At 39.5% G+C, this 26,072-nt stretch overlaps 1 protein-coding gene across 2 annotated transcripts; it reads right to left on the reverse strand.

Annotated features, from left to right (window-relative positions):
• Positions 1–327: 327 nt before the first annotated feature.
• Positions 328–26,045, reverse strand: DARS2 (aspartyl-tRNA synthetase 2, mitochondrial). Of its 2 annotated transcripts, XM_088017011.1 has the most exons (17): positions 25,324–26,045; positions 24,602–24,701; positions 22,735–22,801; positions 21,849–21,950; positions 21,362–21,457; positions 19,642–19,765; positions 18,897–18,943; positions 18,040–18,146; positions 16,998–17,067; positions 15,646–15,825; positions 14,483–14,590; positions 12,906–12,968; positions 8,508–8,660; positions 5,886–6,104; positions 5,556–5,666; positions 3,891–3,966; positions 328–3,100 (listed from the first exon to the last, which is right to left on the reverse strand). In XM_088017011.1, the coding sequence occupies exons 1-17, from the start codon at positions 25,445–25,447 to the stop codon at positions 2,925–2,927; spliced, it is 1,923 nt and encodes a 640-aa protein (XP_087873137.1). In that variant the 5' UTR covers positions 25,448–26,045; the 3' UTR covers positions 328–2,924. The 2 variants fall into 2 exon arrangements, with proteins under 2 accessions (XP_087873137.1, XP_027978846.1); XM_028123045.1 differs by lacking the exon at positions 3,891–3,966 and having other exon boundaries at positions 3,015–3,100.
• Positions 26,046–26,072: the final 27 nt, after the last annotated feature.

Consider the following 26,072-nt stretch of genomic DNA (forward strand, 5'->3'; position numbering starts at 1 on the left):
AGAGTATTTATAGACGCTCTTTGGGGTCCTCAATAATTTTTAAAGAGTTAAGTGGTCCTGAGACCAAAATTTGAGAACTGTTGTTCTAGGTTAAGAAACAGGAGCCTAGGGGGCGCCTGAGTGGCTCAGTCGTTAAGTGTCTGCCTTCGGCTCAGGTCATAATCCCAGGGTCCTGGGATGGAGCCCCGCATCAGGCTCCCCGCTCAGTGGGAGGCCTGCTTCTCCTTCTCCCACTCCCCCTGCTTGTGTTCCCTCTCTCACTGTCTCTCTCTCTCAAATAAATAAAATCTTAAAAAAAAAAAAACGAAAAAAAAAAAAAACCAGGAGCCTAGAGAGGTTGAACGGCTGGGCAAGGTTGTATAACTAGAGAATGGTAAAGAGGGAGTTAAATTAAGGTCTGTCTAAACCACACAAGCTCTTCCTACCAAGTACACTGTCTTAAATAGAGAAGACGGATGGACGCAGATGTGCACTGTTGCAGGACTTACATGTGCAACTGTCTCATCTTACTATGCACCTGGTTATTTCTCATGGTACAACGTAACTCCCTTTTCTCAAAATAAGAAAAAAGGTGTCCTTAAGGCAGTATTTTTAGGATTGGTTATGCTTAAAAAACCAGTAGCAAGGAATGTGATGTTACAGAGTTCCTGGTTCTTCAGAGAAGAGAATCCTGGAGCAGCTGTACAGATGCATTGTTTTATTCAGGCAAAGCCCAAGAGCATAAAGCAATCCCATCAGACTCATCATCTGACAAATCTCTTTCCAACAAGGAGAAATTGTTCATAAGACAGAGCTCTCTTGAAGCTAATAATAACTATTGATGTTGTAGCTGGCACTTGCTTACCTTTGTTTCTAAAACTTGCAACACAGGATAAACCTAAATTCCCTAGGAAAGTGGGCAGATAGGATTTGAAATAAACTTAGCATCCAGTTTACAATCAGATTGTGCATTTCAAAATCCTGGCTGTGTTGTTTTCAACTTTATCATTAAGTAGTTCCTTAATTTTTGAGAAAAGACTTAATTTAAAATTTCACCTCACTTCAATATGATAAGGGATCTAAAATAAGTGACATTTCCCTGGATTTCAGAATAAGCATTTTGTTTTTTTTCCCCAAGAGGCAAGACTGAAGAAAAGCCGAGTGAGGCCCAAAATGACTAGGTCTTTGAGATAACAATAGAGGATTGTTTGCCTTCTAAGGACTGGGGGGTCTTTAGTATTTGTAGCCTAGAAAATATTCTCTGGATTTTAGGTGTCTTCTGGAACTCTCATTTCCAGGATAAAAGACAACATTTTGGTTGGAATTAGGCTTTACATAGTCAATAGTGAATTACATTTATGCCACGGGGGATAAATGGACGTAAACTGCATTTCCCCACCTATTAAAGGGAAGCTCTAGAAATTACCTCCACTGAGAAAGGGCAGGCAGACTTGGATATCGATTCTCACCAGGAGAGCCCTGCCAGCAAGAATTTTCTTGCTCCAGAGTACACCCACATATGGGGAGATTGGGTTCGAGGACATACTTTAGAGAAAAGCTCCACCTAACGGCAAACCACTTTTCTGCAGCAGTGAAGAACGTTCATACTCATCTTGGTCTACTGAGTATCACAGATTAGAATTGGAAAGGAAGCAGATTTACAGAAACAACTATAGGATTGCATTGCTTAGACCACCAAGAAAAATAGGCAGGGATTGAGAACTGATACTTGGTACTTATAAATTACACGTCAAAAGAATGTCAAGGCAAAAGTGAAGATAAAGTAGAAAAGAACACTTTCATTAATCAAGGCCTTGTTCCCGTTTCATAATTATTAACTAATTATAAGCTTTTATTTATGTCACAGAATGTATAAGAAAATTACAATAGCTTTGGTGTTCACTTTTCTATATTTGAGGTTGGCCTAAGATCAATATTTTCAATTACTTACAAATGAGTGTTTTTCAGGGATTAATAATAACAATCATTATTATTTTATTATTTCTTTAAAGATTTTATTTTTAAGTAATCTCTAGACCCAATGTGGGGCTTGAACTTACAACCCCAAGATCAAGAGTTGTATGCTCTACCCACTGAGCTGGCGAAGCACCCCAATAATTATTTTTAAAAATAGAATCATAAATAGAATACTGATTAATTACTGTTTTTCTTATACTATAGATATCAGTTTTATTTAATCTTAGACTATAAGATACATAGGTATACCTGTATCTGTTTACAGATAAATAATATTTGGGTAATGCTTTATAGTTTTTCAAAGCACTTTCACTCACTATTCCTTCTACATACATCATTTCCTCTGGTTCTGTACAAGCAGTGTTCCTATTTCATATAAGCAGGAAAAGAGGCTTATGTAACTTGCTCAAGGTGAAACACTAAGATTTTGTGACTTTGATTTTGGTGATTTTTTTTTTCCATTATATCATGATGCTTCTCGTATTATACTGATAGTTGAGATGTCACTATTTAGCTTAATTTACAGGACTCTCTTGATGATGCTGGTTGAACTGACCCCCCATCAACTGACTAGTCTAAAGGGGCAAGCATTTCCCCACATTTCACATGGTCTGATCACCTCTGTCACAAGTGAACGATCTACTATCCAGGTATGAAAAACATGATGAGAAAACACTAAGCTATTATATTACTCAGACAAAGGGCCATTTTCACACCTCTCCAGGTAACAGAAACTGCCAAAAAAGTCCCAAACAAAAAATCCTAGTAATGCCTGTTATCAAGTCAAAACTGGATACCTTCTGTTTCTTTGTTGTGGTGAAGAATGTTGTCTGGATTCCTTCCACCTAAAGACCTGCTTATCAGACCTGTGGCAGAACTCCGCATCTGATTTCAGCCTTGGGGAAGCAAAGCAGACAAAACTCCAAAGCTCAACTTTCTAGATGGTATGGCTGATTCAAGGAGCTCTTTTATGCTTCTGAGTCTGCTGGCCAGGAGACCTGGATATGATAGGGCTTCAGTTCCTCAGGAGGGAGAGATTCTGGGGCACTGCTCATGAGGTCGTGCCCCCTGAAGGATTTGGGGAAGGCTATGACATCTCTGATGCTTGGTGCTCCAGTGACAAGGCATATCAGTCTGTCTAACCCTGGAAATAAAATACAAAGGTAACAGATAAGAATGTAATCTAAGGCTGGGAGTGACTAAGGTTTTCTACAAAGGTTGTAGAGAACTTTTAAGTAAGAATCTTTAACAAGTTGCAGCCAAGCAGAGTTCCCTGCCTTTTTTAGGGAACTTCTGTTTGTTTGAAAGGTTCTTTTCTGTCTTATTCTAGAAAAATGCTGAGGATGAATATTCACATGCTCAAATTAAGTCACAGCAATTAATGAGTCCTTAGCAAGGGTTTTCTAAAGGTTGACAAACATCAGGTGCTATGCAGGGCACTCCCAAGAACACAGATGGACGTCCTTGCTGTCGAGGGCCTACAATCTAGGTGAGCTTCCGAGAATTTCTCACACTCCTCCTTGCTTGATAAAACAAGCAAGGTGAGCAACCATGGCAGAAGGGCACTGGCATATTCCTACTCTCACACTAGCTGAATACTATGGAGCAGTGTCTCCCAGATACCTATGAATGCATCTGTGAGCCCCCAGGGATTTGAGCAATACTGACTTAAGACTGAAGTTTTATTCTATTAAGAAATCTTTCACATGCAAATTATCAGTCAAGTTTTACCTTTAACTGGTAAAGTACATTTTAAACATATATCAACGAAATGAAAATACAAACTTAAATTCTTACAGAATTCTTGGGCTCGCACCCTATCCTTTTTACCCCCACCCCCTCCTCCTCTGCCCCTGCCTGGAAACTGAGCCCAAATCTGAGGCATACGGACGGTTATGGAATGAAATTTAGCTTGTCAAAGGATAGATGTTTACCTAAGGCAATTCCTCCATGAGGGGGCGCCCCAAAACCTAAAGCCTGGAGCAGATGGGAGAGCAATTTCACATCTTCCTGAAATTCAAAACAGAATTCAATTTGAATGCACACTGAGGGTCCACAGTAAGCTTAGGTGATAAAGGAAAAAAACAGGTGAGTTAAAAAAATACCTTAAGAAGTTTACAGTTTAGCAAGAAAGTAGGACTAGTCCCAGATATTAAAACATGCAGGGAAAGTCCTGGCACTCAGTAAATGCAGCCAGTATTATACTGGGCATGGGAACAGGGTAACGCCAATCAAGAGCATGAAGACGTGGGCTCAGAAAGGTGGGATGAAGAGCAGGGAACTGTCCTATCACAGGGCCAAGGGAAGAGAACACTATTAAGAGAGGAACAGTGTCAAATGCTGCTGGGAGGCAGGACAGCTTAGGGGCCAAGAACAGGCCACTGGATCTGGTGGCTGTGCAAGTTAACTTATGTGGGGCAATGTATGTAGAAATGTTGAAAGTGTATCTGACAGTGGTTCTCTCACCAGGCTACAGATCCAAAACAAGTGGGGAGCTTTTAAGGAAGGAATGCTAAAGCCTCACACAGATCCTTTTATTTAATTGATCTGGTGTGGAGTAGTGGGGTGATTTTTTTTTTGTTCTTAACAATTTCCACTTGATTCTGTTCCAATGTGCAGCAGGGCTGAGAACCACTGAGGGCAGGGAAGAAGCAGAAGCAATGCATTCTCACTGACTCATTTAAGAAGCTTAACAATGAAAGGAAGGAAGAAACTCTGCTGGGAAACTGATGACTGGATGCCTTGAGTTGGGAGGAGAAACATTAAGGGAGGTCACAATGTCCTCAAGGCTAATGGGGAGTCTAGGGTTTTGAGTTCTCCAATCCTGTCTTCAAATAAAATTCTTCCAACCTACTTCACCCGTTAGTTAATCCCACAAAATGATCTCTCGGGATCAGACTCTTAGACATTTGCTTTCCTGAAATCTATCCTGGCCTTCTGTGGAATCATCAAGAAACTGCAGGTTCTTAGGCCTGCATCTGTAGAGACTCTCCTTTTTAAAATCCTGATTATGCCACTTTCTATCATTAAAATACCTCCCTGCCCCTATTAAATGATACACAATTCTTTCAAGCCAGGCTCTTTCTCTAGCATTATCAACATTTCCATGCATTTCTGACCACATCATTTTTTTGTGCAGTGTGGTGGTTCAGAGGTTAGGAGCTCGGGCTCAAAGTGCCACCCTGCCTGGATTCCAACAGTGGCTCAGTTTACTTCTGTGCTGTGTAACTCTGGGCAGATTAATTAATCTGCCTCAGTCATTCATCTTTAAAATGGGCAGAACAGGGGTATTTATCTCAAAAAGTAATTGTAAGCATTAAATGTCTCTGTGCATATAAAGTACTTAGTGCCTGGCACATATGATCAGTACTAATGAACGGCTATTATGATCATATACTTTTCAAAGTCTTACACTAAAGGTGGAGAGATAAGCCAACACTCTTCTGTATCTAGTGAATCCTTCATTCATACCAGTTAAAAACAACAACAACCCCACATACATTCTAGAAGGCAGCTATGCTTACCACTATATCATCAACGCTGGCTAAAACAACAGATATTCTGGTTAAAAAAAAACACAACAGGTTAGCTAATGTTACCTTTAGTAATGTTGCCAGAATGTAACGCTGGAGCTCTGCATCATGAATTCGGATAGAACCACCGCCTATCTCACTGCCATTTAAAACCAAGTCATAGTGTTGGCTACGGACCTAGAAGATTCACAGAGCCCTTACGTTAGAGGAAATTTCTAGTTTTCTGTTGTTCTACAGGTTGAAGACAGTGAAGTTACTTAGAGACAATGTATTCACTATGGGCTCAAACCCGACCATCTCTTCTGAGGCTTCCAGAACTGGGTCAGACTGTGAAATCGAAACATCTTTGCCTGTGTTTCCACATTTCCCTTCTATTTGGAAGTACAGATATGGTACCTTCTCGGGTTCGGTGTATAGGAGCTGGAGGTCACTGGGGTGGGGAGCAGTGAATGGGTGGTGGGCTGACTCCAGCTCTCCGGGATTTTCCTCCTTGGGAAGGAAGAGTGGGAAATCCACAACCCAAAGGAAAGAGAACAGAGCTGGGTCACGGAGCACCAATCCTCTTGCTTCTAGAAGGTCGGCACATTCCAGTCGTAATTTTCCCAGCACAGAGCACTGCAAACAGAAGATACAAATGTTGACTTAACCGCTGTGACAGAGTAGGCAGCAAATGACACAAGCTGGGCTCTACAGCCAGGCCATCCTCTGAGAAGGGATTAGACAATTAATAGATGAGACACTCTGAGCCTCCCAGGAGACAAAGAGCTGAGGATGATCGGACTGAAACATGGTTGAGAAGGACGGTCACACTCGGCAGGCAGATTGGGTGAGGATTTGATGACACAGTGACTGAGGGCACAGGCACCGGAGCCTGAATGACCTGGCTGTATCTCAGTTTGGCTACTGACTCACTTCTCTGCACCTTTTCCCAGGGACAATGGAGATCAACCGATCTACTCCAAAAAGCTGTTGTGAACATCAAGTGAGATTTGGCATGTGAGGTGCCATATCCATGGTGGCTATTCTGTGAATATTTTCCTGACTGCTCCTGCAGGGTGTGGTGAGGCTCTGAGCAGTGCCTGGCCCACAGCTGATGGCCCGTAAAAGTTGGTTATGATTAGTGGGGAAGTACGAGTAAGAGGTCTGTTTGAGAGTGTGAGTTTTGAAGCCAGACTTCATAGATTAGAACCCTGGCTCCCCTACTGCCTAGCTGCGTGTGAGCGAATTTCTAACCTCCATGCCTCAGTTTTCCTTTTTTGAAAAATATTTTATTTATTTATTTGAGAAAGAGAGCAGAGAGCACAAGTGGAGAGCGGGGGAAAGGGGCAGAGGGAGGGGGAGAAGCAGGCTTCCCTCTGAGCAGGGTGTCCAATGTGGGGCTTGATCCCAGCATCCCAAGATCATGACTTGAGCCGAAGGCAGATGCTTAATCGACTGAGCCACCCAGGCGCCCCCATGCCTCTGTTTTCTTATCTTAGAATGGTAACTTCTCTCCGATAAGGTTGTCATGAGGATTAAATGAGTTAATATACACAAAGTACAAAGAACAGTGCTGAGCAAACAGAAGCGCTCACTAAGTGCCAACTATGATATGCAGAGCTTCCCTGAGAAAGGAAACCATGCCTGGAGACATACACAGGGTGTCACTTTATGGCCTATTCTAGCTTACGTTAAATATGCGCCCAGGGTACTTGCACTATGACATATTCAGAATCTAATGCTATTCCTCCTAAGTCTGGTTTCTAGTTGCTTCAAGGAGTCTCAATAGGAATTGGAACAGTACCTTCCTGAGAGCGGAATGACCAAACGAGTTTGCAGCAGGATACTTATATAATACAAAATCCCAAGTTCTTTTGTAAGAAACTCATTGACAGTAAAATTTGAAATTAACTGGTGCATTCCCCAGCAAATTTATCAGGGCTGTTCATGGCTGGTATTAAAAAATAATGTCGATAAATGAATTCATTATAAACATGACAGTGGTATCAAAACAAATTTGTAATTAAACAGCTTTCTTCACTCCACTATTGCAGGGGAAGGGAAAGACAGTGGGTTACATTTATTTATTTATTCAAAAGAAGTCTTTTAAAATTTATATATTTACTTATTTAAAGTAATCTCTACACCCAAAGTAGGGCTCGAACTCATGACCCCAAGATCAAGAGTTGCATGCTCTTTCGACTGAGCCAGCCAGGTGCCAGGTAGTGGGTTACATTTAGCACTGAAAATGACCTCTGAAGCTTTTCCTCTGGAACAAACAATGATATGCACAGAACAAATACAAATTAAAGAATGGACTTGATAAAGTACTAATCAGACACCACTGCTATAAAGAAATCATATTATACTTTAGTGCAAGAATGAATTTATATCACACTTGAACTTTCCAATATATTTTCAATATTCATGTTTGCTTATATTCCATACTTCTGTACATTTTACAATGATCTTTATGGCTAAGTCCACTCCACAGATCACCAGGCATGGTGGCGCTCATTGCCTCCCAGCTGCTGCTCCTGAGGAGGAAGGGTCCTGCCTTGACCAAGCAGGGCCAGAGACGTCTGCCAGCCCAGTAGCCTTCCAACAGTCTGATCTCTCCCTCAACAATTTTAGGAATGCATTATCTACAAAAGTTTGGGATTACCAAAATATCCTAATCTGCAAAACCCGGAAAATGAAAATATTTTTTCACAGCCTTACAAGGAATACCAATGGCCCTTTACCTGAGTGGCTTTCCTAATCAGAGCCAGATCTGATCTGTGTGAACAATGCCAATCCTCACAATCATCACTATGTGAGCAGTGCCGATGGAGGCTGGGAGCTGATGAAGAAAACTCTAGTTCTGATCCAGTGCATTGTTTGTAAGTGCTGAAAGGTATTTATTAATAGAAAACTCATGTAGAGCAGCCCCAACATTTTATGAAATTAAGTGAGTTTTAAATATGTACTATGTACGTAGGAGAAGAGAGGAACCATGCAGCATCAACAGCACAGACATTCACAGGTAGTTTTTCTTACTGCTTTCTTGTGCTCCCCGGCAGTCAGCAGGACCACATCATCCTCTTGGATTTCCATGAGTCTGATTAGTCCTGATCTTTGCTCCTCCAGTATGGACTGAGCAACTGGAGTATTCCAGTTTCTACTGGCTTTCGGGAATACAGGTAAGACCTCCTGTGATAAAGAAAAAGACTTCAGTCACATTTTCTTAAAAAGTGGGGATTTATTTTTCTTGTCGTAGAACGATTTCTTGTTCCCAATAGAACATGGGATGATCTTCATTCCTTCCCTCGACCCCTTCAAAATAATACTAGAGGAATTACAAAAGTAATCTCACTATAATCAAAAACAAAAGGGAATAAAAGGTAAGAGACACCAGCAAAGAGGTTTCTGTAAATTTGTGGCAGGCTACAAATGAATGGAATAGAACGATTATAGCAGCAAGATGCAGGAAGTTCTGGCCTGGAGAAAAATTGAGTAGTCTCAGCACAGAAGGAACTGATTTTACCCTGCAGAAGCCTAGAGGGTAGGCTCAGGACTCCTAAGAAGGTTTGGTTTCACAGGGTAATGGCCAATGGCTCTGCTACTCCCCCTAAACTGAATCTACCCATTCACAAAGCCCCTGCAAGCACCCTGTGTTCCCAACCAGCTTAAAAAAAATGTTTTTTTTTTCTTTAACTAAGGTCTACACCCAGTGTGGGGCTTGAACTCAGGACCCCTGAGATCAAGAGAGATCAAGAGTCACACGCTCTACCAAGTGAACCAGCCAGGCTCCACCCCCAATCAGCTTTTTAGATGCTTGGTTCTGGGAGGTGGGTGGAGGACGGGTGAAACAGGTGATGGGGATGAAGAGTACTGGGCATCGTAAGGAAGTGCTGACTCACTAAATTGTAAACCTGAAACTAATATATTGTATGTTAACTAACTGGAATTTAAATAAAAACTTAAAAAAAATGCCTCATTCTAAATACGTACAATCAACAGTCACCATACATCAAAGAAATTCTGCAGTATTTAAAAAAAAAAAAAAAAAAAAGGACCTGAGAGCAAAGAGGTAAAGTTTAGGGACCAAAGGAGGACTGAATCCTCAAAGGCCCTCAAAAATATATTTTATCAATAAAATGAGAATAAAATATGATGGAAAAAACCAAGAAACAGCTATTGGGACATAAACATGATTGCTAAAAAGAATTCAACAGAAGAGTTGAAGAAATCTCTTAGACTAAAAAGGATGAAGAAGGGGCGCCTGGGTGGCTCAGTCAGTTGGGTGACTGCCTTTGGCTCAGGTCATGATCCCAGAGTCCTGGGATCAAGCCCCGCATCGGTCTCCCTGCTCAGTGGAGAGCCTGCTTCTCCCTTCCCTCTGCCTGCCACTCTGCCTACTCGTGCTCTCTATCTCTGTTAAATGAATAGATAAAAAATCTTAAAAAAAAAAAGGGACAAAGAAAATGGTGGGAAAGGACACGGGGAAAAAAAGAGACAAGTTAAGTTACAATAGGAGGTCCAAATAGGACTAAAAGAAATTCCAAAAAAGAGACTAGAGAAAATGATGATGTAAAAACAATTAGTAATAGAACAACTTTCCACAGATGAAAGACATGAGCCACCATATTGAAAGGGCCCTTCTAGTGTACAACACACGAATGTAAAACAACCCAAAGGTACATAATTTGAAATTTTGGAACATCAAGAATCAGGAGGCTGAATGCTTCCAAAGGAAAACAATCAGGTTTGCTGTAAAGGAATAAATTTGTATCAGCATCAGGCTTCTCAGCAGTAACAGCAGGTATGACAGAAAAAAACAATGCCTTCAACAAGCTAAGGCTGTGCTGTCTAATATAGTAGCCACCACTCACACGTACCTATTTCACTGCAGTGAAACAAAATAAAAATTCAGCTCCTCAGGTATACTAGCCACATTTCAAGCACTGGATGGCAACACTGGTTAGTGGTTACCATATTGGACGATGCAGATGCAAAACATTCCCACCATCACAGAAAGTTCTGTTGGACAGCACTCTTCGTTCGTTCGTTCATTAGTTCGTTCCTTCTTCCCTCCCTCCCTTTTCTTTCTTTTCTCTCTCTTTTCTTTCTTTCCTTCCTCTCTCTCTCTTTCTCCCTTTCTTTCTTTAAAGATTTATTTATTTTAGAGACAGTGAGTGCTTGCGCAAGAGGGCAAGTGGGGGGAAGGGCAGAGGGAGAGAATCTTCAAGCTGACTCCCCATAAGTGGGGAGTCTGATGCGGGGCTTGATTCCATGACCCATGAGATCATGACCTGAGCCGAAACCAAGAGTCGGAGGCTCAACGAACTGAGCCATCCAGGTGCCCCGGACAGCACTGTTCTAAAGGGATATGACTGCCAATTCTGAATTTTATACTAAGCCAAATTAGTAATCAAGTGTGAGGTTTTGAACATAAAGACATTTTTAGACAAAGCAAGTGTATCTCTTGCATGCTTTCTTAGGAAGTTACTTGAGGATATACTCCAACACAAATAAGAAAGAGGAAGATCTGGGATCCAGGAAGAATGGCTTCAACTCAGAAGATGAATGAAAAAAAGGTCCAGAAAGATGGCTGTGCAGGAGGGACAGAGTAACTAAGTAAGGCCTGTGTGTGGGAGCTTCATCTATCGTGCAGGAAGTTAAGAGATAAAATTTAAAATGGATAAGTAAAAACAAACACAAACAAACAAAAACACTAGTATGTAGATATATTTCTAAGAACGGAGACATTCTGGCTGGTGTGGGACTGGAGTGATGTGAGCCAGAGCACACACTTGTTGCTTCTCATTAGTAATCCTTTACTATTTGTGTTTTTAACCCTGTGCATGTAGCATATTGCTAAAAATTCACATACATATTAAAAAAAAAAACCAAGTTAAAATATATTAATAAATTGAAAAAAACAGTAGTGCCCATTTCTTCTATAAAAATCCAGTTAATGAGAAAGGGTGAAAAAGGAAAAGAGAAAAAGAGATGAGGAAAAGAAGAACATATAGTAAGAGTTCCATCAACTGAAGGCTACTGAAGTTATTAACCTTTGGGCTTATTTCCTGGTCCTGTCGATCCTAGATGCAGACTTCAAACACTAGCAACATGAAAGTAAAGAAACAAAATTGGGAGATCTAGAGTTGCCACTTGTGAATTTTATCAAAGGCATAAAACAAACCTAAAACATTATCTGCTATTACCATCATTTCACAAAAGAACATACATTTTTACAACAAAGAACAAGGAGAAGTAAAGGATAATTCTTTAAATTCATTTAGCTTTATGAAAAGCTTTTTATATTGCTCTGACTTTTCTCATTTTGCCTTGACCCATTTGGAAACCATTATCCTAATGTTTCTTTCTTTCTTGTTGAAAAATCCCTTTGAGCCTCAGGTATGAGGCTTGGCTTGTGGTAGCAGCAGAGGTGGTCCATTTTCAGTCCATAAATACTGTGTTTTTACCTGGTTATGATCAGTGTTTATAGAATTCTGTATTTTCCTTTTCTTACAAATCATTACAACATGAACATGTCCCCCATGCTATAAACTCTTTGGAGACAAAGTTTTAAAAAGGAACTTTAATATTAATTCCTTTGATTATACCTTAATTTATTTAATCATTCCCATATAAATTCATCTTATCCCTGTTGTAAAGGATACTATAATCATACTCTCTTCACATTTAGAATGTTTTCTACAAAGTATGTCACGGAAAATTAATGACTCAGAGGGCATGATTAGTTTTAAAGTTACTGATTCCGAGAAGGCTGAGGCAATTTCCAGGTCTAATGACAAGATAAGAAGGTCTGTTTCCCACTCCTACTCCTTTGTAGTTCAGTTCCTCCATTCACCAAGGCAACAACACAAAATGTGTCTGTCAAAGGTGGATTCAGAATTTTAAAAAGGGTATGGGAAGAACAATGAATACAGGCTTTCTTTCAAAACTTGGGCACATGGGGCTCTAATCTAATCCTAACTGGATTAAAACTCCACATTTATTTATTTTTTAAAGATTATTTATTTGAGAGAGAGAGCAAGAGAGCGAGAGAGACCACAAGTGGGTGGAGGAGCAGAGGGAGAAGCAGACTCTCCGCTGAGCAGGGAGCCTGACATGGGGTTTGATCATGACGTGAGCCGAAGGCAGATGCTTAACCATTTAGCCAACTGAGCCACCCAGGCATCTCTCCACATTTATTTTAAAAACTATGGTTGAACTTCCACATTCTGATTAATGGTGAATTCAACTGTCTAAGTCAAAGTCCTAGAGTCATGCCCTGGGATTAGATGAACTTTAAAAAGAAGAAAAGTAGAAAAATGGTCTGAAATAACAAGACCTCAAAACTAGTGATTGTATAAAGAGCTCGAACACTTACTAAAAATATGGAATCCCTAAAGGGGAAAAAAAAACCTATTGTAATTAACTCCTTACCTGATTAAAATGGTCAGCTGCAAATTTTCTAATGGATTCAATGTCCTTCCTTTTTAAGTATTTCTGAAAACAAAAGTAAACTCAGCTTCAAAAACATGTCTATGGTATCAAATAGGATACAAATACATTTTGTGTCCTTCCATCACAATAGGATTCAATATAAAATTTAACTTGTGCTCCCAAATGACAACACTTTAGAGCTTGTCACAGGGCTTATTCCCCTCCCCCTGAATCACAAAAGTCTCACTGGAAACGGCCATGAATGTATTTCACAGAAGAGCCTGCATGTGGAATACGTGGGGTACATGTTCAAATCTTTACAACTGAATTGTGTTAAGAAAAAATAACTTCCAGATCAGAAAGAGGACTGAGAATTTGCTTATTTCAGGTCGCTTACAATTCTTTGTATCTTATTATTTCTAAATTATCTCAATGCCTTTGTGAGGGAGACAGGAGGACTATCATCATAGCTAATATTCTCGGGGCACTACACTAGGTGTGGGAGATACGAAAAGGTGGAGACACAGCTCACAATCCTGCACTTCTCACAATCTGCTCGGGGAAGACTGGACACACTTAAATGGAGGCAAACAATAACACCAAGCAGTATATGTGACACTGAGCTTACCTGCACGCATTCATTATGTCTGGACTAGAGTATGGACACAAATTACTTTCCACTAAACATGTGAAGTGAATTAAAGTTATGAGAATGAATTCTTATTCTCATTTTGCATACATTAGTATGCTCAAAGGAGTAGTCTTTCAAAATAGTAATTTTGTTAAAAGTTCTTCCGGAACTCTTCTCGAATTCTGTTCAAAGCAGGTGTGCTAACTATGGAAAACAGCTGTGTCTCATCACCTCAGAGTCAGGGGTTGCCTAGCTAGCCCGGCCATTCTTTCTCCGACCCTAATGTCCCCTCCCTTTTGCTTTTCACAGCTCCACCTCCTAGCCCTCCCGCTGTTATTAATGCAACTGAATGCGACTGAGACCAGGGATCTCCAAAGACCCAGAACCAACATGCAAGGGCAATGCTGGAGCTGATATGGGCTGGGAGCCTTTGGATAAACTGAGGTTGGAGGACATATGAACACTATTTCATGCTCATCACTGGTGGGAATGATCCCAAATGAAGTAGAGGAGTACTTTACAGCATTTTTTAAAAGAAAGACAAAAACTCTAGATCTTGAATGTAAACTCACACACACAGGGTTTTATTCTAGACTTATAGTTTCAGGGACACTGTTTTAAAAATATGTACTCTTTTTCTTTCTTTCTTTTTTTTTTTTTTAGAAAGAGGGGAACGGTAGAAGGAGAGAGAGAAAGAATCTCAAGCAGTCTCCATGCCCAGTGCAGAGCCCGATGTGGAGCTCAATCTCAGGACCCTAAGATCATGACCTGAGCCGAAATCAGGAGTTGGACACTTAACTGACTGAGCCACCCAGGCGCCCTTAAAAATATATATTCTTAAAAAAAGAACTGTTCTTCTTGACGTTTAAATGTGCCAGTGTTGAACATTGAACATATTTACTTCCCAAATATACACCCTAGAGAAACAGAACTGCGAGTCACTTACTGCTCCTTCAGAGATACATATGGCTTTGACGGCTCCTTGGGGTTTACTAAGTGCATCTTGAAGAAATTCAACCTCTGTGTTTCTGAACATATCACTAATATCTATGATCTATAAAATGAGTAACAAAAAAAGGTAACTAAATGTGAAGTAATTTTTATCTCAAAAATTTTACAAACAAGATTCTAAAGAAGCAAGTAGATCTTACTAAGTTAATGTTTACAGAGCACAATCAGTTTTTACTGGGTTGAGCACTACGACGGGGTTAATGTACTAATGTATTATTCATCATTATTAATTCATTTAATCAGTACAACAAAAGTATGAGATATGCACTCTCATTATCCCCATGTAATACAGGAAGAAACCAAGCACAGAGAAGAAAATAACTCGGCCAAGACAACACAGAGCCAGAACCTAACCTAAGAAGTCTGACTTTAGCACCACTATTCTATATTACAAAAGAAGAAATAAGGAGTGGTTAAGTTGGCAGCTGTAAGTAGGCAGTTAGAACATTTTGTATATTTTTTCATCCGAAGAATTGAGCACTGCCTATTTATAGATGAAGTGGAACTTTGATTTCTAAGGAATTTGCACTGAGAACTGAGATAGAGAAATGCCACCAGTATTATAGACATGAAGGGCCACTGCTTTCTAAGTGCAAATAACGAGAGGCTTGCTAATGGAAACTGCTTTATATAAATTCTACTCTTACCCCTAGTTAAAATATGTACAGATCTTACTAATTTGAATAAACATTTCCATATGTTTGAGCTCTTTATAGGCTAGGGAAAAAGAATAACTCTTTAATCATTTGCCTTCCAAGTGCCATTTTAGCTTAAGAAAAATTGAAGAGGAAAGAATAGGGTTTTTTTTCCCTCTCAAGTGGTCATTCATGTCCATATAATTAATAAGTTGTCAGTAATAAAAACTTTATGGCAAGAACCTCACTCTTGGAAACGGTCTAGGAGCATAGTAGATAGGACAAAAGTACTGTAGTGCTAACATGCTTTAATTCTCTCTTGCTATATAGCTTGGTAACAAGCTAAAGTAACAACAAAAAAATATGATATAACAATGTGTGTAACTGGCTGTAAATTTCAAAGTGGTCTAAAAAACTGCAGGACTATGGTGGCACAGAGTCCTGGAAAAGTGAAGAGAAGTACCTTCATCCCAAAGCGAGTGTCAGGTTTATCTGTTCCATAGCTGGCCAATGCCTCAACAAAAGTCATAGAAGGAAAAGGAACCACTAGAGGATCTTTGTCATTGGGCCAGGAATACTGGAGCAGACCCTCAATTAGGCTCCGGATTCCGGTCTGGTCTACAAAAGACATCTCTATGTCAATCTGAAACCAAAATAACATATGGAAACTAACTTGAACAGCCACAATATTAATATGTACGTATTTATACATTCCTCTGGTTTCAAGTTACCATAGGATTCTGCACATAAATACTTAATACATGGGTACGGGTTGGAAGGATAAATATTACTGTACACCTGTTTTGTGTTAGGCATTATTCTAATGTTTTACATATAACAACTTGCTTAGTTCCCATCACTCTCCTCATGGCTTGAGGCTCAGAGAGGCTTTGTAACTTGCCTGTGTACATGCACTTAATAAGTAGTGAAACTACACTTGATCCCAGGTTTGTCCAACTCCAAAGCTTATGATTTTTGCGCTTCACATTGATTAACACGCTATCATATAAAAACCAAATCATGACAGCTTTGATGAGTCTAAAGATTAGACAGATTAAATACCAATGTACAGAATTCTTGGTTTTTAATGTACAAGAGATTTGTTTTAAAGAACTTTATCCTAGCAATGACCATTAAAACACTGCAGGAATCTTTGGCATTTTAGTTGATGACCATACATGTTATAAAAAGGACACATGAAATGGATCAAAAATTAAATAGTGTCTCAACTGCAGGTTAGTTTAATCAAATATCTGATGGATAAAATGTAATGAGAAGTAAAGCACCGGCATACACTAGAGCTCTTGCAGGTGTGGTTCCAGACTGCTGCAATAAAGCATAACCACAATAAAGTGAGTCAAATTAATTTTTTGGTTTTGCGGTGCCTATAAAAGTTATGTTTATCCTACACTGTAATCTATTAAGTGTGCAATAACATTGTCAAAAAATGTATGTGCCTTTATTAAAAAATACTTTATTGCTAGAAAATTCTAACATCATCTGAGCTTTCAGTGAATCACAATCACTGACCACCAAAACAATAGTGAAAAAGTTTGAAATATTGTGAGAATTACCAAAACGTGACATAGAGACACAAAGGGAGCAAATGCTGTTGGAAAAATGGTGCTGATCCACTTGCTCTGAAGGGTTGCCACAAACCTTCAATCGGTAAATAATGCAATGTCTGCGAAGCACAATAAAGCGAAGTACAACAAAACGAGGTCTGCCTATATATAAAATTACTGCCTGGTCTGGAACCACTTGGCTGGAACGAGGACAGCTGAGTAAGAGACAAAAGTGAATGTAACTTAGTACCTGAGTAAACTCAGGCTGTCGGTCTGGTCTTGAACCTTCATCTCGGTAACATCGGGCAACCTGAAAATATCTACAATTGAAAAATAGCATGAATTGAGTCATGATTCTAGGAAGATACACATACTTTTCCCCAAAAGTTCATGGTAGTGCAGTCTACGAAATAAATTAATAATGGTATCTAAAGGACATAAGACATTTTTAAAATTCTTTATGATACTCTAATCTAATCAGATATACAGTAGACCCGTAAGAAACTAATATTCTATACATTATTTTAAAAATATACAATGTCACCTTTCAATATTCATATATTAGATTGGCATGCAAGGCACTTATGCTTCTTTATATATACTCTTTTGCTCTGGCCAAATCAAAATACTTATTGCTCCATGACTACACTCGAGCTTTTTTGTGCTATGCCATTCCCATTCTCATCTTCAACTGCTGAGACGCAGCTCTGTCCCAAAAGGCCTTGCTCACAAAGTTTTTTTAATAATATTTCCCCAAACAATACCTAGTTTGCAACCCTCAACAAACTTATTTTTGGGTTCTATCATAGTTGGCAGTTGGTTTATTTATTTATTACCCTATTCTGTCTTACTATATTCATTAACTCCTGGAGAGCAAAACCTTTTCTTTCTTGCTAGCTTGCTTTCTTTCTCTCTCTTTTTAGGTAGGCTCCATGCCCACCTTGGAGCCCAAATCAGGGCTTGAACTTACAACCCTGAGAGCAAGATATGAGCCGAGATCAAGAGTCAGACACTTAACCAACTGAGTCACCCAGGCGCTCCTAAGATCTTTCCTTTTTTGTTTTTAATTCCCTGCACATCTACTAGCATAGAGCTTTGCACACGGTGGCCACCCAATACATCTTTACTAAATAATGACTACAAATGTTTAGGGTTTTTAACAAGTATTTTCCAAATGCTCATACATTTTCTAACTTCTTTTAAGAGATCAGATAATTTTGTGTTTCCTTTTTTCCTCCCCACCTTCCTTCCCTTTCTTTTTCTGACAACTTACTAACATACAGAAGGCTCACCTGTCTAAACCACCAACCATCAGAAGCTGTTTAAACTGTTGAGGACTCTGAGGGAGACAATAAAACTTTCCAGGTTCCCTGGATGGTATTACAAACTCTTTTGCACCCTTTAACGAGAGGAGAGCAGAAATACTGTTAAACAAACCTGAACCTAAGACCTGGTGGAAGTCGAAACTTCAGCTCATCAACGAAGTTAACTAAAGAGCAAATGACAGAGATCATCTCTTGCTCATCTTTTAGTCCCCCAAAAGGCTTGCACACAGTAGGCTTCTAACAATGTTTGTACATGGTAAGTGATACATGCGTGCTTGTTGAAACGAATTCCCAATTCTGTTATGAGCTGAAAGAATTTTGTGCAATTCCTATCTAATAATTGCTAACTGCTTTTTTAAGCTATGTTTTTATAAGTCCATGGACTGTGTAAATATTAATGTTTAGAAATGTCAATTCTTATTGAACAAGGAGCTTATTTTCTTTTAAGTTTTTTTTATTTATTTAAGTAATCTCTATACTCCATTTGGGGCTTGAACACACAAGTTTGAGATCAAGAGTCACATGCTCTCCTGACTGAGCCAGCCAGGCACCCCACAAGGGGTTTATTTTTAAGGAAAGAATTCATTATTGATTTGCATTTATAAACCTCAAGGGAAAGAAAACTCATTTAGAATAAAAGTGTTCTTACTCAAAACACTGATCCATATAATTTTCTCAACTCTTAACAAAACCCAGTTAATGTGATCATTGTCAAATAATAAAATATATGAAAAAAATATAGCCACATGAATATAAAAACAAAGTGGTCCTATTTCAGAACTAATAGGACATTATTAGTAGGCTGATTTAAGGGATATACATACCCCAGGAGTCCTCTTAAACAATGTTGGTGTTTCTATATCCACAAATCCTAAAAAGAGAGAAGCATCAGAAATTAATAGATAGGAATTTGTCAAATATGTTGTCTAGGGTACAGTTTAACAAATCAAATCTGAGGCTACATTTTAATTAGGAATTTTGACTGAAAGAAGTTACCAAGCCTACTGAATACTGATTTCCACACATCCAAGACAGAAGCTGAAGATTTTCATAAAGCCCTATTTGGCTCATAAAGTGACACTTTTGTCATGAAATAATTCCGACTATTTGATGGATTCTTGTTTACTGAACTGTTTTCATTTTCTAAATGTTCTGCTAGGATAGCAAAAATAATTCAAACATAGTAGAAAAACCTCCAGGACTGATTGAAGAGTCTAGTTTAATTCGTAGGACATTTCTGAGCTCCTAACAAATTAGTATAAGCGTGATAAAAATTAAGAAAACTCATAGATAACAACCAAAGGGCTTTTCTACCTTCAATGCAATATCTTTAAAAGACTGTATTTGGGACCTAGTAGAACTAAATTATGTTCTAAGTTACCAAATTATGCTCTAGGACAAAACACCTGGAAATCACCTTTTTTCAAAAACTGCTTTACACATTAAGTGAATTCCAGACCTCTGGCAACTTCCGACCCAATGATGCTAAAGAGAGATACAATAAAATGCTGAATAAAACAGAGAGAAGATGCTAAAAAGCTCTAAAGAACATTTAGGCATGTCCTTTACCGTGTAGATTACAGAGATACTCCCGCATTTTCATGACCATCTGGGACCTCAGTCGCAGGTTATACTGCATTTGGAAACTACGCAAGTCTAAGTAGCGATACTGCAAACGAAGAGCCTCTGTTTTCTAAACAAATTGAAAGATTTTAATGTTTAAATATTCTTTGAACATTAAAGAGATATTAGCTTTAATACAGAGTGTGGATTTTCAAAAACTTCAGTTCTATCTTTAGTTTCCACCATTTGCGAATACAACACAATCCGTAATTCCTACAGCCTCCAAGTTTGTTACTAGCATAGATTTTGTTTTAACTCTTTATTATTAACATCACCCTTCACTGACTGAAATTTGCCTACCCTCACTAAACATTTATCTTATTTAAGCCCACAGTTGAGTCTTGAAAAATATATTTAAAGACTTCAAAGACCATTTAAAAATATACACCAGAGTAGGGGCGCCTGGGTGGCTCAGTAGGTTAAGCGTCTGCCTTTGGCTCTGGTCATGATCCCGCGGTCCTGGAATCGAGCCCCGCGTCGGGATCCCTACTGAGCTTCTCCTCTCTCTCTGCTATTCCCCCTGCTCTCTCAAATAAATAAATAAATAAAATCTTGGGGCGCCTGGGTGGCTCAGTCAGTTAAGCGGCTGCCTTTGGCTCGGGTCGTGACCCCAGGGTCCTGGGATCGAGCCCCGCGTCAGGCTCCCTGCTCAGCGGAGAGCATGCTTCTTCCTTTCCCTCTCCCTGCTGTTCTGCCTACTTGTGTGCTCTCTCTCTTTCTGTCAAATAAATAAATAAAATCTTTAAAATAAATAAATAAATAAAATCTTAAAAAATACACAAGAGCAAAAATAGCTATGACATTATCACCTGAGTGGGAGTACAGGTGTGAGAAATGCAAGGAAACCCCCACACTGTTGTAGTGGTAGGAAGTGGTGAGAAGGTTTGCTTGTTTTCAAAGCTGTAAATCTCTGCAGCTCTCCGTGCTGACAACTCTTTAACCAGAAGTAGAACTGTCATTTCTTTCTGAAAGCTTAGCTGGGGAAAAACTGTATATTTCCTTTTCTCTCCCCCCAACAAAAAGGTCAACCAGATCATTATACTGCTTCTTCTAATTACAAGATTAAGTATTGAGAATTTAAATGTAACACTAAGTGGCCATACAGTTAATTTAAAAACCGTCCTATAGATCAGTTTACAAATTAGATGTATATACATCTTCAACTGTAGATAATTGTGTCAAAGCTGCAGATTATCTGGGTATACTCATCCAGAGCTATTTAGCTTCGACAACCCCTCAAACTTGAGCAAAGTACACCCTAAAATACAGTAATCAGATTTATATGCTTGGGAAGTCAAGCAAACATTTTATTACTGTTAGAGCCTGAAAGTTAATAGATGCAGGATCTCCTATGCCGTCTGGCTATTTCCAAGCTAGACACAAATTTCCTTTCAAAATGTAAAACAAGAACAAAAAAACCTGAAAACACCTCCTCAAGTCTTAAAGGTAGAACCATGTTTCGAGCTGTCTGAAAAAGCAGCCTAGGTGTTTAGGAACTGCGACGGCTTACTTCAGAACAGCACAGAACAGAACACTTCATGAGAGGTCCACAAAAAAATGCTCAATTTTGTAGAAGTTAGTTTTTCTTTAAAAAAACTCTGAAAACACTTTACTGGTTACCAACATTTTCTAGATACTCTATTTTATTAATAACAGAGGATGGCACCTTCACAAAGTCCTTAATTTCAAAGGGCAGCTTCTTGCAGGAATTCAGAAGTTCAGCTGTTTTAACTTTGACTTCGATCTCACCTGTTGGCATTTTCTTAAAGAGAGAGAAGAAAAGACCTATTTTTAAAAAAAAAAAATCACTCATCAGGACCTGTACCCAGTGATCATTTGTAAAACGCATGCATTTATTTACATGTGTAAATTGTGCATATGTCGTGTAGTCTAAAGCATCAATGTCTGTGCGTGATTTTGACATTCTTACGCATATCTGTGGTCGATGTGCTCACTGACAGATGTCTTAACATGCCTGTGCACATTGGTGTGTGTTTGCAGTGAAGATTTTGGAATCTGTAGGTTCATTTGTGTAACCTGCAGAAATCTTAGTGCCTGATGTCTAATAAGTGCTCGGTGTCTGTTGCCTAAATGTGTAGAGAGTGCACACGTATACAGGTAAAATTTACATGGACCGTTTCTTAACTACTAACTGGATTCTCTTGTCCTGGAGGTCGGGAAATTACTGTCCCAGACACTTGCACCACAGATTCCACAGGGGCTTCACACAGAATCTTCTTCACAGAAGCAGCTGACTATAGAATGAGAGAGAAAAACAGTTCCGACAAACAAATGAATGTAGAGGAATATGCAGTTACTGCAGTCTATGGTTTAGAAAAATATTAACACTCATAGCTTAACTGCCATAAATACTGGGGCTGCCCTTAATGACTTTCTTAAAGAATTTAGTAAACTGCATCGCCATTTTGACTCCACATAACACAGCAGGTAAACCTATTAGTTCAGGGTTTTAGAATTTTTTCCTTAAAGGAAAATAAGGGGAAGAATGATTGATGGAAACAATTCCTACATACTTTTAAGGCAACTCTCTCCAGAGTTAGTCTTAGGGGCAGTTACATCCAATAGAAATAATGGAGTCCAACTGAAAGGAATTCTCCTGGGTTAGCTACTTGTCTCTGGATCCTGATCCCTGAAAGATAATTCATTGCTCTTTACTTACTTCAAAGACTAAGAACTGAGTACATCATACATTTCTTAGGTATAAAGCATTTGTAAACATTACCACAAGAGAAACTAATATTGCTCAACAAGCATGATGAGAGCTATTTTACCTAATTTTAATGCTAATTTTTTTTTTTTGAGCAGGTGGTACCCTTCACATGGCTCAAAATTCAAAGGGTATAAATAGATATACAGTAAAAAGTCGCCTTTCCCAGAGTTTGCCAATGTTACCAGATATATATGTATTATTCCAGGAACATTTCATCACACACACACACATACTTAACCAACATACTAAGCTTACTCTACCATGGCATCAAAGAGACTTTCAGATAACAGTAGGAAACCTTCTATTACCTCCTCCTGGGGAATAACAACTTGAACAAGCCCATGGAAATCTCTTAGGACCAGGAAGATGTTTTGCCTGATCAATAAAGAAAATGAACATGTTAGGCCAAAATCTCTGAGCCCAAAATTTTAAGCAGGCAAAACAAATTAAACAAACAAAAATCCATGCAATTTCCCACGTTCTTTTTATAATTATGTATTTTCATTATGTGCTACATTCATGCAATTATCTATGTAGCTTATTAACGGAAAAAAACCCAGCCGTTGCATGTTATTTTCTTAATCATCTTATTTTTAAATTTTTCTAAAAAAGATTTTATCTATTTGAGAGAGAGCACAAGCAGGGGGAGCAGCAGAGGGAGGAGAAGCAGGATCCCTGCTGAGCAGGGAGCCCAACACGGGGCTTATCCCAGGACCCCAGGATCACGACCTGAGCCGAAGGCAGCCACTCAACCCATTGAGCCACCCAGGTGCTCCTGTTTTTTAAAAAATTTTTAAGTAAACTCCATGCCACAAGCAGGGTTCGAACTCACAACCCTGAGATCCAGAGTCGCACACACTGCCCACTGAGCCAACCAGGCACCCCAGACTTTTCATTTTCAATTTCAGTTTTTACTGGTTATATATTCAGCTTACTAATGTTATCCAGATGGCTTGTCAGTAAAAAGCAAACTTTTAATTTTCATTGGCTTAAGTCTTTATAAGAAAATTGTATTAAATTTGGAAACTTTTCATGTATTAAAATCCACAAATATTTTAGGATATTAGAAATATCCAATTGGTCATTTGTGAAATATAGCAATATAAACTTTTTTTTTTTTAAGATTTTATTTACTTGAGAGAGAGCAAGCGAGAGAGCACGAATTGGGGAGGGGGCAGAGGGAGAGGGAGAAGCAGGTTCCCCGCTGAGCAGGGAGCCCGATTTGGAGCTTGATCCCAGGACCCCGGGGACCATGACCTGACCTGAAGGCAGACACTTAACCGACTGAGCCACCCAGGTGTCTCTATAATCTCTTTTCTTAAAAGATAAAACTACAATTTTCTAGAGGTGGTCCAACTACTAATACTTCTATAAACCATCAAAAAGGTCCCCCAAATCCCAACATTTTAGCGTTCAACCCGCATTTCTCATACTATCCTTAGTACCAGGAAGAGGTACAGACAACCTCTTCAGATTTTGAGCTCAGATGTCACCAAATTTATGGGTCAAATATCCACCCATATGGAACATATTCTTCAGGAAGGCCACACAGTCAATGTATTTTGGAGCTCTTCACTGTTAATTAATGTACTATTCAGGAATGTGCTGGAATATAGAGATGAACAACAAAATGGGCTTTAATCTTAAGGAATCACTGTTCGTGTTTTTAGGCTTTTTCTCTACCTAAATTTAGAATAAAATAAGCTTTTTCATGCTACTGAAGCTTACCAGCTGGCCCACTCCCAACTACTGGTCCTAGGAACTCTTCAACTTGAGTAAGCTAAGGGACATTTCAGTCCACTGGTGGAACACACTGTTATCACACCCTTCAACAGATGCCACTCCAGTGACTCTGTTTGAGTCTTTCAAAACAAATCTGAAAACTCAATGAATTCTGAGAATCCTGCAGGAGTTGCAAAGCTTTTGCTGTTCTGAGTGATTGAAAATTAATAAAAGTTTGGAACTGTCTGAGGGAAAACAACCTCCAGGCATTCTTTTTTGGGGGGGAGGGAGGTGGGAGGGGCAGAAAGAGTATCTTAAGCAGGCGGATCCCATCTTGGGGCTCTATCTCACAACCTTGAGATCACGACCTGAGCAGAAATCAAGAGCTGAAAGTGTAAGGGACCCAGCCACACAAGTCACCCCTAACCCCCAGGCATTCGTAAGCCAGTTTACCTTCGGTATTGAATCCACCCACACAAAGTGACTTCTTGGCCTAAGTGAGAAGAACGCAACTCTCCACACGTGTTGGTCCGAGCAACAAAGCTACTGAATTCTTTAAAGGAAAGCAAGATTAAAAACATATGATTTGCAAATTGCTTGAAAATAAAGACCCTCAAATTATATCATCTTAAGTATTTCATGTCAATGAATGAAATTCATAAAGTTGAAGTATATAATTTGATTCAGTCACTATTTAATTTACCTGCAAATGTGTCAAAAGCCAATTGAATTAAGAGTCTTACTGTACATTTTTGCCCTGTGTTAGGAAATCTAAACTTTGATCACGTAGCATTTGCATTGAGACCTAAAATTATCCTATTTTTAATAATGCACATTCCTTTCCAAAATGAAATGAGATGTTGGAATAACGGAAGTTTGATGGTATGAATCTAGAGTGAAACCAGTCACTTGCACGCTAGAAACACTATACAAAACATTCTCAAATGTGAAATAATTTTTTAGGCTTATTAATAGCATCAGCTAAAAGCAGAATTCATGTGGTTACTTTTAAAACTCCAGACAAAAATCTACATTATAAGAAATGGAGAGTGAATGACCTGCCTCTACACATAAGGCTATCCAGTTCAGACTACAGGAAAATGGAATAAGAGCACTGACTGCAGAGACCAGGAGGAAGTACTGTTTAAGAGGAGAGAGCCCTTCACTGCTTTCACCTGGAGTTCTCCTCTGTGAACTGAGCACCAGCGTTCTGGAGAGAGAACCCCGGATCAGGTGGGCGATCCTTCCGGTGGGTGTGGAAAAACCCCAGTATTGCCGACTTAACCAACAGGAGAACATGTTGGAGCCGCAGGATGGCGAGAGACGCTCACGAATCCCAGGCTGCCGGTGTTGGATGATGATCAAGTCACTTTTGGAAATATACACAAATCCCTTAAAATGCTAGTTGTTCTCGCTCTCTTCTCCAATATTTAGGCCCTTCTCCGCTGAATATTCAACTCCACGTGTCTAGAAACTAGATAAATCCACAAGTTCTTTGGGGCCCTTGGAAAGCGGGTAGGGGAAAGAGCCTTTTTCCACCTCCAATGCATCAGTTTCCACTTCTAACCAACCGAACTGCGGCCCCAGAAGACCCGAGAGAACCCTTCCACACAGCAGGGCAGAGTGGGACTCCGCAACCATACAGAGGCGGAAGGGGCTGACCAACAAGCGCCCGCCCTTCCCTTCCTTCCACGCTTCCCCGAAGGTTCCCGCAGGCCGAACTTGGAAAACCGGAAGGAACTCAGCCTCAGGTTTTAAATCTCTCCGACCTGGCGGCCGCCTTCCGGTCTTCAGAAAGAGAAAAGTCAGCAAACCCGAAACCTTCTCAGGTCCAGAAACCACACCCGGATCATCATTGAGAGCCAAGCGCTCCTCGCTTGGCTCCGAGAGCGCTCAAGTTACGGTGAAGGCATTCAACCAATCA

This window comes from Eumetopias jubatus, unplaced genomic scaffold (assembly GCF_037043125.1).
Source record: "Eumetopias jubatus isolate StellerSeaLion01/CBP00866 unplaced genomic scaffold, mEumJub1_p1.0 scaffold_12, whole genome shotgun sequence".
Classification (NCBI taxonomy): Eukaryota; Metazoa; Chordata; class Mammalia; order Carnivora; family Otariidae; genus Eumetopias; species Eumetopias jubatus.